The sequence below is a fragment of the Arachis ipaensis genome, chromosome B10 (assembly GCF_000816755.2).
Source record: "Arachis ipaensis cultivar K30076 chromosome B10, Araip1.1, whole genome shotgun sequence".
Taxonomy (NCBI): Eukaryota; Viridiplantae; Streptophyta; class Magnoliopsida; order Fabales; family Fabaceae; genus Arachis; species Arachis ipaensis.
Genome location: NC_029794.2, coordinates 89,760,734 through 89,771,224, shown reverse-complemented (window position 1 = coordinate 89,771,224; position 10,491 = coordinate 89,760,734). Strand labels below are relative to the sequence as shown.

Genomic DNA, 10,491 nt, shown 5'->3' with positions numbered 1-10,491 from the left:
AATGTTTGTGAATTTAAAAATNGTATTAGAAAGATTTTAATTTTAACAAAATAGTACCTGAACGAAAGAAAAGACACTCTTGGACCTTAAAGATCACAAAAGTTGACAAACATAACTAACATGTAACCTAAAAGATCACAAATATTTCACAAACTTCACCAATGTCTTTGGGGTGCCAGGAATGTCTTTTTTCATTTATGGGCTAATTTGTTGAAACTAAAAACTTTTCAGTGACAAAATGGTATTGAAAAACGAAACTCTCGCGCGATCTATAATTTTTGCAAATAAATTTTTGTTGTAAGTATAGCTTCTAGACCGACAAGAATTCCTTTCTTACAAAAGTTTTGTTTGTCACTTAAGCAAACCCAATAAAATTTATAAACCGAAGTATTCAAACCTCGGGTCGTCTTCTCAAGGAATTGCAGGGAGGTATGACTTACTATTAGCTATGGAAAAGGTAAAATTTTGGGTTTTGAAAGGTTTGAACAAGGAAAATAAATTGCAGGAATTAATAAATTAATATCTAAATAAACTCTTGGCAAGGTATGAAAATTCGGAAGTCCTATCCTAGTTATCCTTATCGATGGTGATGAGAATTGAGTTTTAATCCCACTTAGTTAACCTTTTCTAAAGCGAAGGAAAGTCAAGTGGACTAATTAGTTAGATCCCCAATCCCTAGCCAACTCCTAAGGAAAGACTAGAGATAGTAGAATTCAATTCAATTAGTAAAAATAACAATTAACAACCACGATAAGTTTGATAACTCAAGAATCTCCAGTTAATCAATTAAAGCCAAGAATATAAAAAGCTAAATAAGAATCATAAATCTGAAATATCTCAATTTATATTAAATAAAGAAAATCCTAACATGAATAGTTCATAAGCCAATTTGGCAATCATAAGTAATTAACAAATAAAAGCGATAAATTATCTGAAAGTAAAAGAGAAATATAAAGTAAAAGGAATATTGAATCTGAGAAAGAGCTGAAATCCTAAATCCTTTAAGAGGAATCCTAATCATAAAACCTAAGAGAGAGGAGAGAACCTCTCCCTCTAAAAACTATATCTAAAATATAAAAATTGAATGTATGATAGCATGATCATGAATGAATGGATTCCCCCACTTTATAGCCTCTAATCTGTATTTTCTGGACTGCAAACTGGGTCGAAAACAGCCCAGAAATCGCTGGAGAAGAAATATGCCACACTGATTTTTGTCACTGCGACGCGTCTGCATGGAGCACGCATTCGCGTCGCCTAGCCTCAGGAAAACTATGGCATATTATATATCAAATTAAAGCCCCAAACGTTAGCTTTTTATCGCAACTGAAACCGTGTCGTTTTAACCTATGTAACTCAAGTTATGACAGTTTTAGTGCGGGAGGGTCAGGCTGACAGCTTTGCAGTTCCTTCAACTTCTTGTATTCCTTCCACTTTTGTATGCTTCCTTTCCATCCTCCAAGCCATTCCTGCCCTGTAAATCCTGAAATCACTTAACACACATATCAAGGCATTGAATGGTAATAAGAGAGGATCAAACATATCAAAATTAAGACCAAAGAAGCATGTTTTCAATCATAGTACAAAATCAGGAAGAAAAATGTAAACTCATGCAAATCAAATGAATAAGTGTATGAAAGATTGATAAAATCCACTCAATTGAGCACAAGATAAACCATAAAATAGTGGTTTATCAGGTACCCTTTTCTAAGACTTCAAAACTTTTCTGCTTTAATATCTTCTATCACTAACGTCCTAAGTCAGTGTCTTAACACCCAAGGGCGGAGCTACATTGAAGGAAAGGAGGGCAATGACCCCCCTAAGTTTAATTTTTTACATGTAATTTATATGTAAATTTCTATTTAGCCTCTCTTAAAACTTTATTTTAGTCTTATTTTATTGTGTAAATATTTTTGGCCCCCCTCTAATATTTTATCCAACTCTGCCCTTGTTAACACCAGAGTGTATTCTGGTTAATATGTAGGCTTTATTGGAGCTTCTTAAGCATGTGGAAAACCTTCATATCAATCCAAGGATGAAGAACCTCTTTGATATTTGGTCAAAGAATATTGGATCAATGAAGAATTGGCCAATAGGAGTAAGTTTTAGAAATTTCCCCCGGGCTTTATAACAGTTATTACTCATGGCAATAACATGTTAAAGCATGTGCATGCTCACACACCCAGACAAAGAATAACTGAAACTGCCATGACTTGTGAGAGTGTATGAATAATTTGAACTGAGGTGTGTCTGTCCTGTAAAAGGTTATAGAGATTTAGATCACCAAGTACCTAATCTTTTATCACCTTTAGCCTAACCATCTGAGTCTCAGAAATACTTATTTTTCTCAAGCAGAGTTCTTTTAGTTTAGTGCTAATGCTGCATTTTCAACCACTCTTAAAGTTTCTTTCTGATTGTGGCAGTGATTTTTTCCCTTTTTAATTTATTGCACATGCAAGCTAGGTGAAAGCAACCAGGGTTCTAATTGTGTTCTTATTCACATTTTTGTTATGTTGCAACTCTTTGGTGGGTAAAACTACTTTATCTAGTGCAAACTGCCTCATCAAAATGCTCCACTTAAGTAAATAAAGAGTCCACTTCCATTCTGGTTTGTAAATAAACTATATTTTTCAATTTCGAAGATTGTTTATGAATTCATGTTGTCATCATAACATTAAGGCTTCAGTGTGTTATACAATTTCACTTGTGCTGCAGAGCAGATATAGAGTTCATGTGGAGTTCATCTTATTCTGTCTTATGCATGGCAATACTGAGGATGCGTATCAGCTTGTAATAAGGTATGCATTATTGAATTTTAATGTTTATCCCTCGGGTTTTATGAGAAATATTTGTTAAATTGTGATCCCATTGCCAAGAATGGAGTGTTTCATAACATGTCATTGCTAGATAAGCAGATCAACTTGTTTGTCTTAATTCCCATATTTTTAAGGCGTTGGATATTATTATATGAATTTTATGTTGCTCATGATGGTTGATATGTTATTGATTAGCATTACTATTCTAATCCTTTATACATTTTTGAACAAGTCTCATAATTTTCAATTGCTGACTCTGGTGCCTAATTACAATCTATAATAGGATTCTATGTTTGGGATAAAAGTTTTCTGACCTGTTAGAGCAATGTGGTAAAATATAAAACACTCGCTTTTAGATTGGACATAATTTTAACATAAAAAGAATGACACATCAGCTTACTGATAATATTCCAGGTGATTGAGCGATGCAACTTGTGTTCTAAATTCAGATCTGTCACCTCCTGTAAACATGTGGATGGGTTATCTCAATAATAATATTCTAGGTGATTGAATGATGCAACTTTTATGCTAAATTAAGATTTGTGACACTCCCTGTAAACATGGAGATGGATTATCGCACTTGACCACCCTAAAAATACTGGAAATTATCTGCTACATAAGAGACATACAGTGCTATTAAAGTTATCACCTCACAAGAAATTTACAGATAAGAAGTGTAGAAGAAACCTAATGTAACACCCTAATTAGCCTAAGCCTTACCTCGCGTCGTAAAGTAAAGGTTAATTAGAGGTTACGACAGTTCTAAGCTCATACGTATACTATATAGAAGAATAATATAATATCTAGAAGCCCGATGAAAGATATAGCTCAATTCTCGGATTTGAAAAGCGCAAAACATACTAATGAAGCTACTAGCAGGCACAAGAAACAGATAAGATATATCAAAAGATAAGTATATAATATCATAGGAAACTAGCCACGACTCGCGGAGTTTAAGCCGGCTGGCCATATACAAGTATACAGAACCATATGGAAACCTGACAGTTTAAAAACAGCTTATACAAGATTTTCTCTCATAATACAAGCCTCTAGGCTAAACAAGATACAAAAGTGAGAGACATAAAAACAAAATAAACCAAAAAGACTCCAAAATAATCCAGGATCCTCCGCTTCTGTCACCATCCCAAAACAACTCACCGAGGTGGGTTGCGACCTGCATCTGAAAAACACAACAAAGATATGGTATGAGAACTGGAGGTTCTCAATATGGTAACAGTGCCCAGTGATGTAGGATATAAGACCCCGGGATGCCAAAGGCAATCCTAAGCTCCATATCCATCACAAGATTCAAGCTTAAAGCATTCTAAAAACAGATAAGCATAATAGTAACCTCATCATAAAATAAACCGGGTAATCTATCTTAAGAAATTTCTACTCTAACCATACACCGCTGTCCCACAGTCTTCACCAACCTATCGTCCATGCGATCCCATCGCCTCCGCCTTCCGAACCTCCTTAATCCCAGTAGAAAGCATAATTAATAACAATGCAAGTAATTCACAAGTAAAAGCATACAAGGCAAGAAGATCAAGTAAGCAAATAGACATGTTATTCAATTAGGCATACAATTACAAGTCGGCAAAGCAAACAAACAAGTAGAAAATGCATATGATGAATGCCTGCCCTACTGGCCGTGATATCACATTGTCGGTTCAACTGCCAACTCGACACATCTCCATGGAGACGTCGCCCTTCGGATTTCTCATATGGGAAGTCCCGAGATATAGTGCCCAGATCATTGTCTAGGTACCGGCGCCTGCATGCTCTATAGGTCCGAAGGGATGCGAGCGGGATACTCTTGCCACAGACCTCACATCTCAACACAAGTGGGATGAACCACCGCCCCTACGCTGCCGCCGCTACCTCGACAGGCGGGATCCAACCGCCGTCCCTGCCGGGCACATAGCATCTCAGATTCTCAGTAAAAACAATATTTTAGTGGTTTTCAGAAAACATTTTCAGTATACAGAGATCCATCGTCTCAATCTGAGTCCTCGACTCATCTCAACCACTGTCCATTCATAACTAAGTTTTCAATGTCAAAAGTTCATCATTCATTATCTCGTATATCACTCATCCTCCACCCAACGTCAAATCATTCTCAGCACGCCAGAAACCTAGGCCTCTGTTTTCTAATTTATCATAAAACCGTGTTCTAGAAATCTTAAGTTACATCCCATGTTCCAATACTCAAAATTAAGCCCATAAGTTTTAAAATGGTGTTTTAGAAGCTTACAACCATGTTGGGAAGGTAGAATAGTTGAAAAAAAAAATTTTTGAGAAACAGGACGTGTGCGGCCGCACAAGGGTCTGTGCGTGCTTACACTCCTGAGAGTTTTAAAATGCGTGCGTATGCACAGGGGTATGCGTACGCACAGGTGTCAATTTTTACAAGGGTCTGTGCACTCGCACAACCTGTGCCAGCGCCCCTAACAGACTGACCTTCCTGACGTGTGCGTCCGCGCAGGTTGAAGTATTTCCTTAGATGTGTGTGCGCACAAGCTGTGCTGGCGCTGCGAACAGAACGCACTTCCCTGCCTGTGCGTGCGCACAGATGTGTGCGTCCTCGCAAAGGTCAAAATATTTGCAGGGTGTGCGTCCGCACGAGGGTGTGCGCCCGCACACATCAGAAATCATGAAATTCTTCAACTTTGCAGAATTTCAGATTTTTAACACCAACTTTGAAGGATCATAACTTCCTCTACGAAATTCCAATTTTCACAAACTTTATATCGATTTAAAGGGTTTTCAAAGATCTTTAATTATAAACAAATTTTAATCAATTTCGAAGACTGAGGAAAAAGTTATGATCGTACAAAATTCATCAAAAATCCGATTTTTTTCCAAACTTCACAATTTACACAATTTCTTACCATACACATTCCAAACCTTACCATACCATACCATTCCAAACCCCTTCTCTCATCAGAATTTACCTTTTGTATCATATCACACCAATCATACCACAATTTTTTCACCTTTCATTATTCTCAACTTCATTTATCACATATACATAACATATCCACCAATCATCATCATCATCTCATTACCGATTCTCATCACCAACTCAATCAAGATTCATATTCATAATCAACAATACTCATGCATCTAATCCATCATATTTCAAATTCATCATGTAATCACAACAACACATCAATACATTATACCTCATCAACACAAACAATCATCAACAACATACAATTTCCAAACCTATCCTATAGGTCACTAGCCTAAGTGTCCATGAATATTATATACTACATAGAGGAAACCGAAACCATACCTTGGCCGATTCTCCTTTATGCACCAAAACTCAAATTGATCACCAAATAGCTTTCAACCAAATTCTAAGCTTTCACATCCACTCCACTAAGCACAAATAAGTTCCAAGAGCTCCCAAAGCCACAATAATCAAACCATATACATATAAATCACCTCAAATGAACCTAAGATTCCAATTATACATAAATTCACAAAGGTTTAGTGGCTCTTACCTTCTCCCACAGATTTACTAGCAAGAATCTAAGGCTAAGTAAGGATTAGAGCAAACCTATACACCAAGAATCACAAAAACTCACTTAGGCACAAACCCTAAGTACCTGAAATATTCAAGAGAGAAACTGAAAAGATTTCGTGATTACCTTGAGTGTTTCTTGGGTGGGTTTTATAAAGCTCTTCACAAGGAACACGTAGCCGCAAATGGTGTGGCGATCGGAGCTCTCTAGCTCAAGATATGAGCTTTAGAAGATGACAATGAATAGTGTTCAAGGGTTTCTCTCTTCTTCTATTTTCAGCATGTATGAGTGTATTTGTTTATGTGTTGTGCTGAAAATGGGTTCACTTAAGTGCTTATATATGTTGGGCTTGGGCCCAAGTTGGGCCCGATCCAACCCGTTAGCCATTTTAGCCCGTTTGGTCCAACTTCGGGCCAAACCTTTAAAATTAACGCCCGGTTTCCATTCCTAACATTTTTCTAAGGTTTTTGCCAGTTTTCACTTTTCTCTTGCGGTACCGGGCAGACTTGAACCGGTTCAACCGGTTCAACTGTCGGTTCACGATTTTTCACAGAAGGCACATTTCTGACTTAGAAAGACCTACTGAGTTCGAAAATCACCTTTAAATCTTTAAATTATCTCTCTAACTTTTTGGAATTTAATTTGGGCAATTAATCACTTAATTAACCAGTTGATTAGTTGCGTTTCTTACATTCTCCCCACCAAATAAGAAATTTTGCCCTCAAAATTTGAATTACCTGAGAAAAACTCGGGATAATCCTTTCGCATCTTAGACTCCAATTCCCAAGGGTGCTCTTCTACTCCTGCTCGCTCCCAAGCAACTTTAACCAATGGAACATCCTTTCCTCGCAGCTTCTTCACACTAGTGTCATCGATCCTTACTGGTGTTACTTGGAAAGTCAAGTTCTCTTCCAACTAGACCGATTCAGGCTCCAACACATGAGCCGCATCTGGCGTGTACTTACCGAGTTGTGACACGTGGAATACGTCATACAAGTTAGACAGATGAGGTGACAAAGCGACTTGATACGCCACCGGCCCGAATCTCTTTAGAATCTCAAACGGTCCTATATATCTTGGGTTCAACTTCTTGGTCTTGATTGCTCTTCCAATCCCAGTTGTCGGTGTAACCCTAAGAAATATGTGCTCTCCTACTTCAAACTCTAACAGTTTCCTTCTCTGATCTGCGTAATTCTTTTGTTGACTCTGAGCAGTCAAAATCCTCTCTCGTATTCTCTTAATCTTCTCAGTAGTCTCTGCTACCACATCTGGACTCAATACACTTGCTTCACTAGATTCATACCAACAAAGTGGAGATTGACACTTCCGTCCATACAAAGCCTTATACGGAGCCATCCCAATGCTCGCATGAAAACTGTTATTATATGCAAACTCCACCAACGGCATATAACGATCCCAACTTCCAGGTTGATCCAACACACATGCTCTTAGCATATCTTCCAATGTCTGAATAGTCCTTTTCGATTGTCCATCAGTTTGTGGATGGTATGCGGTACTGAGACATAGCTTCGTACCGAAAGCCCTTTGGAAGGCTCCCCAAAACCTTGAAGTGAATTGGGGGATCACGGTCCGATACTATGCTTGACGGTATACCATGCAACCTTACTATCTCTTTGATATACAATCCTGCTAACTCCTCCATAGAACAGTTCATTCGGATAGGCAAAAAATGAGCGGATTTGGTTAGGCGATCCACGATCACCCAAATCGCATCAAGTCCCGACCTAGTCCTCGGTAAACCGGTCACAAAATCCATAGCAACTCCTTCCCACTTCCACTGAGGAATCTCAAGTGGTTGTAGCATTCTTAACAGTTTTTGATGCCCTATCTTCACTTTTTGACAAGTAAAACACTTGGATACCACAGTTGCTACATCACCTTTCATCCCCGGCCACCAGAACATCTTCTTCAAGTCATAATACATCTTCATGCTTCCGGGATGAATAGAAAACTCACTGTTGTGAGCTTCTGACAACAAGTCTCGCCTCAAACTCCCAACATCCGATATGCAAATTCTTCCCTTGTACCTCCATAACCCTTCATCATCCTTAGTGAATTCTTCGCACCTCTTACTCCCAACTGGTTGAAACAATTGCTGAAGCCTCTGCTCATCTTGCTAAGCCCTTTGTATTTCTATTTTAAACGTGCTTGAGATTATTAGCTGGTTCAAACAAGCTCTTTCGGCAACTTCGCCAATATCCAGCTTAAGATCCACGAACTTATCTACTAGCTCCTCTTCCTTAATCCTCATCCAAGCTACTGTTAGAGATTTCTGACTCAAAGCGTCTGCTACCACGTTCGCCTTTCCAGGGTGATAACTCAACTCGAAATCATAATCTTTAAGCAATTCCATCCACCTTCTCTGGCGCATATTTAGCTCTTTCTGATCAAACATATACTTGAGACTCTTATTATCAGAAAAGACGCTAAACCTTACTCCGTATAAGTGGTTTCTTCAAATCTTCAATGCAAACACAATCGCCGCTAATTCCAAGTCATGAGTGGGGTAATTCGCCTCATGCGGTCTTAGCTGACGTGATGCGTAAGCCACTACGCTCTGGTGTTGCATCAACACGCAACCCAAACCTTTCAAGGAATCGTTACAGTACACTTCAAACGGTTCATGCGGTTCTGACAAGATCAAAACAGGTGCTGAAGTTAATCTCTGCTTTAACGTTTGAAAACCCTCTTCACACTCCGACGTCCACACGAATGGCACTTCTTTCTTTGTCAACTTTGTCATTGGTAGCGCAATCCGGGAAAATCCTTCGATAAATCTCTGGTAATATCCGGCTAAACCCAAAAAGCTCCTGACTTCCGTCACAGTCGTCGGTCTTTCCCATTCCATCACCGCTTCTACCTTAGAAGGATCTACAGCTATTCCTCCTTTACTCACCACGTGGCCTAAGAACTTTACTTCATCCTTTCAGAAACTCGCACTTTGACAACTTAGCGTACAACTTCCACTCCTTCAAGATTTGCAACACAATCCTCAAGTGTTCCTCATGCTCTCTTGCCGTCTTAGAGTAAACCAAGATGTCATCTATGAAAACCACCACGAATTTGTCCAAAAAGGGGACGAAAGACTCTGTTCATGTAATCCATGAAACAGCAGGTGCATTCGTTAATCCAAAGGACATTACCGCAAACTCGTAGTGTCCATAGCGTGTCCTAAACGCAGTCTTAGGAATATCATCCTCCTTCACCCTTATCTGATGGTAACCAGATCTCAAATCAATATTGGAAAACAATCCAGCTCCTTGCAATTGATCCATCAAGTCATCTATTCTTGGCAGCGGGTACTTGTTCTTCACGGTCACCTTGTTCAACTGTCGGTAATCCACGCACAAACGCATTCCTCCATCTTTCTTCTTCACCAATAAAACTGGCGCTCCCACGGTGATACACTTGGTCAAATGAACCTTTTGTTCAGATGCTCTTCTAACTGAGTCTTTAACTCTGCCAGCTCTATCGGAGCCATTCTATACGGCGCAATCGACACTGGTCCGGCTCCCGGCACCAATTCGATCGCAAATTCAATTTCCCTTTGAGGTGGGAACTCAGGAATATCTTCCGGGAATACTTCTGAAAAATCTCTAACCACCGGTATTTGATCTAAGTTCTGGGCATCACCCGACGCATTAGCAGCAAACAGAATATAACCCTGACACTCCTCCCCACTACAATGCATCATTACAGAGTTCAAGTAATACCCCGTAGCTACCACTGCTCCATTTTCTCCTTTCGGCATAAACCGAATTGTCCGTTCAAAGCAATCCAACAAAAACCGATTTTTTGACAACCAATCAAACCCCAAAATCATTTCAAGCCCCACCATTGGTAAATAGATCAAATCATCCACAAAATCTCTACTCTCAAGCTTGAAACCTACTTGTCTACAACCTGACCTAGTCATAACTGTCTGATGTGGAGTATGTACATGCAGATCAAAAGGCAACTCTGACACTTTCAAACCTAATTCCTCAACTTTATCAAATGAAATAAACGAATGTGAAGCTCCAGTATCATATAATACAACTAAGGACTTATCACCAATTAGACATATACCTCTCATCAATGGATCCGCCTTAGAAGCATCCTTGGCATTCACAGCAAAGACT

At 38.9% G+C, this 10,491-nt stretch overlaps 1 protein-coding gene across 1 annotated transcript; it reads right to left on the bottom strand.

Moving 5' to 3' along the window:
* Window positions 9,783-10,208, bottom strand: LOC107620765. The gene has a single exon (XM_016322892.1). It carries the CDS (start codon window positions 10,206-10,208, stop codon window positions 9,783-9,785), a length of 426 nt encoding a protein of 141 aa, XP_016178378.1.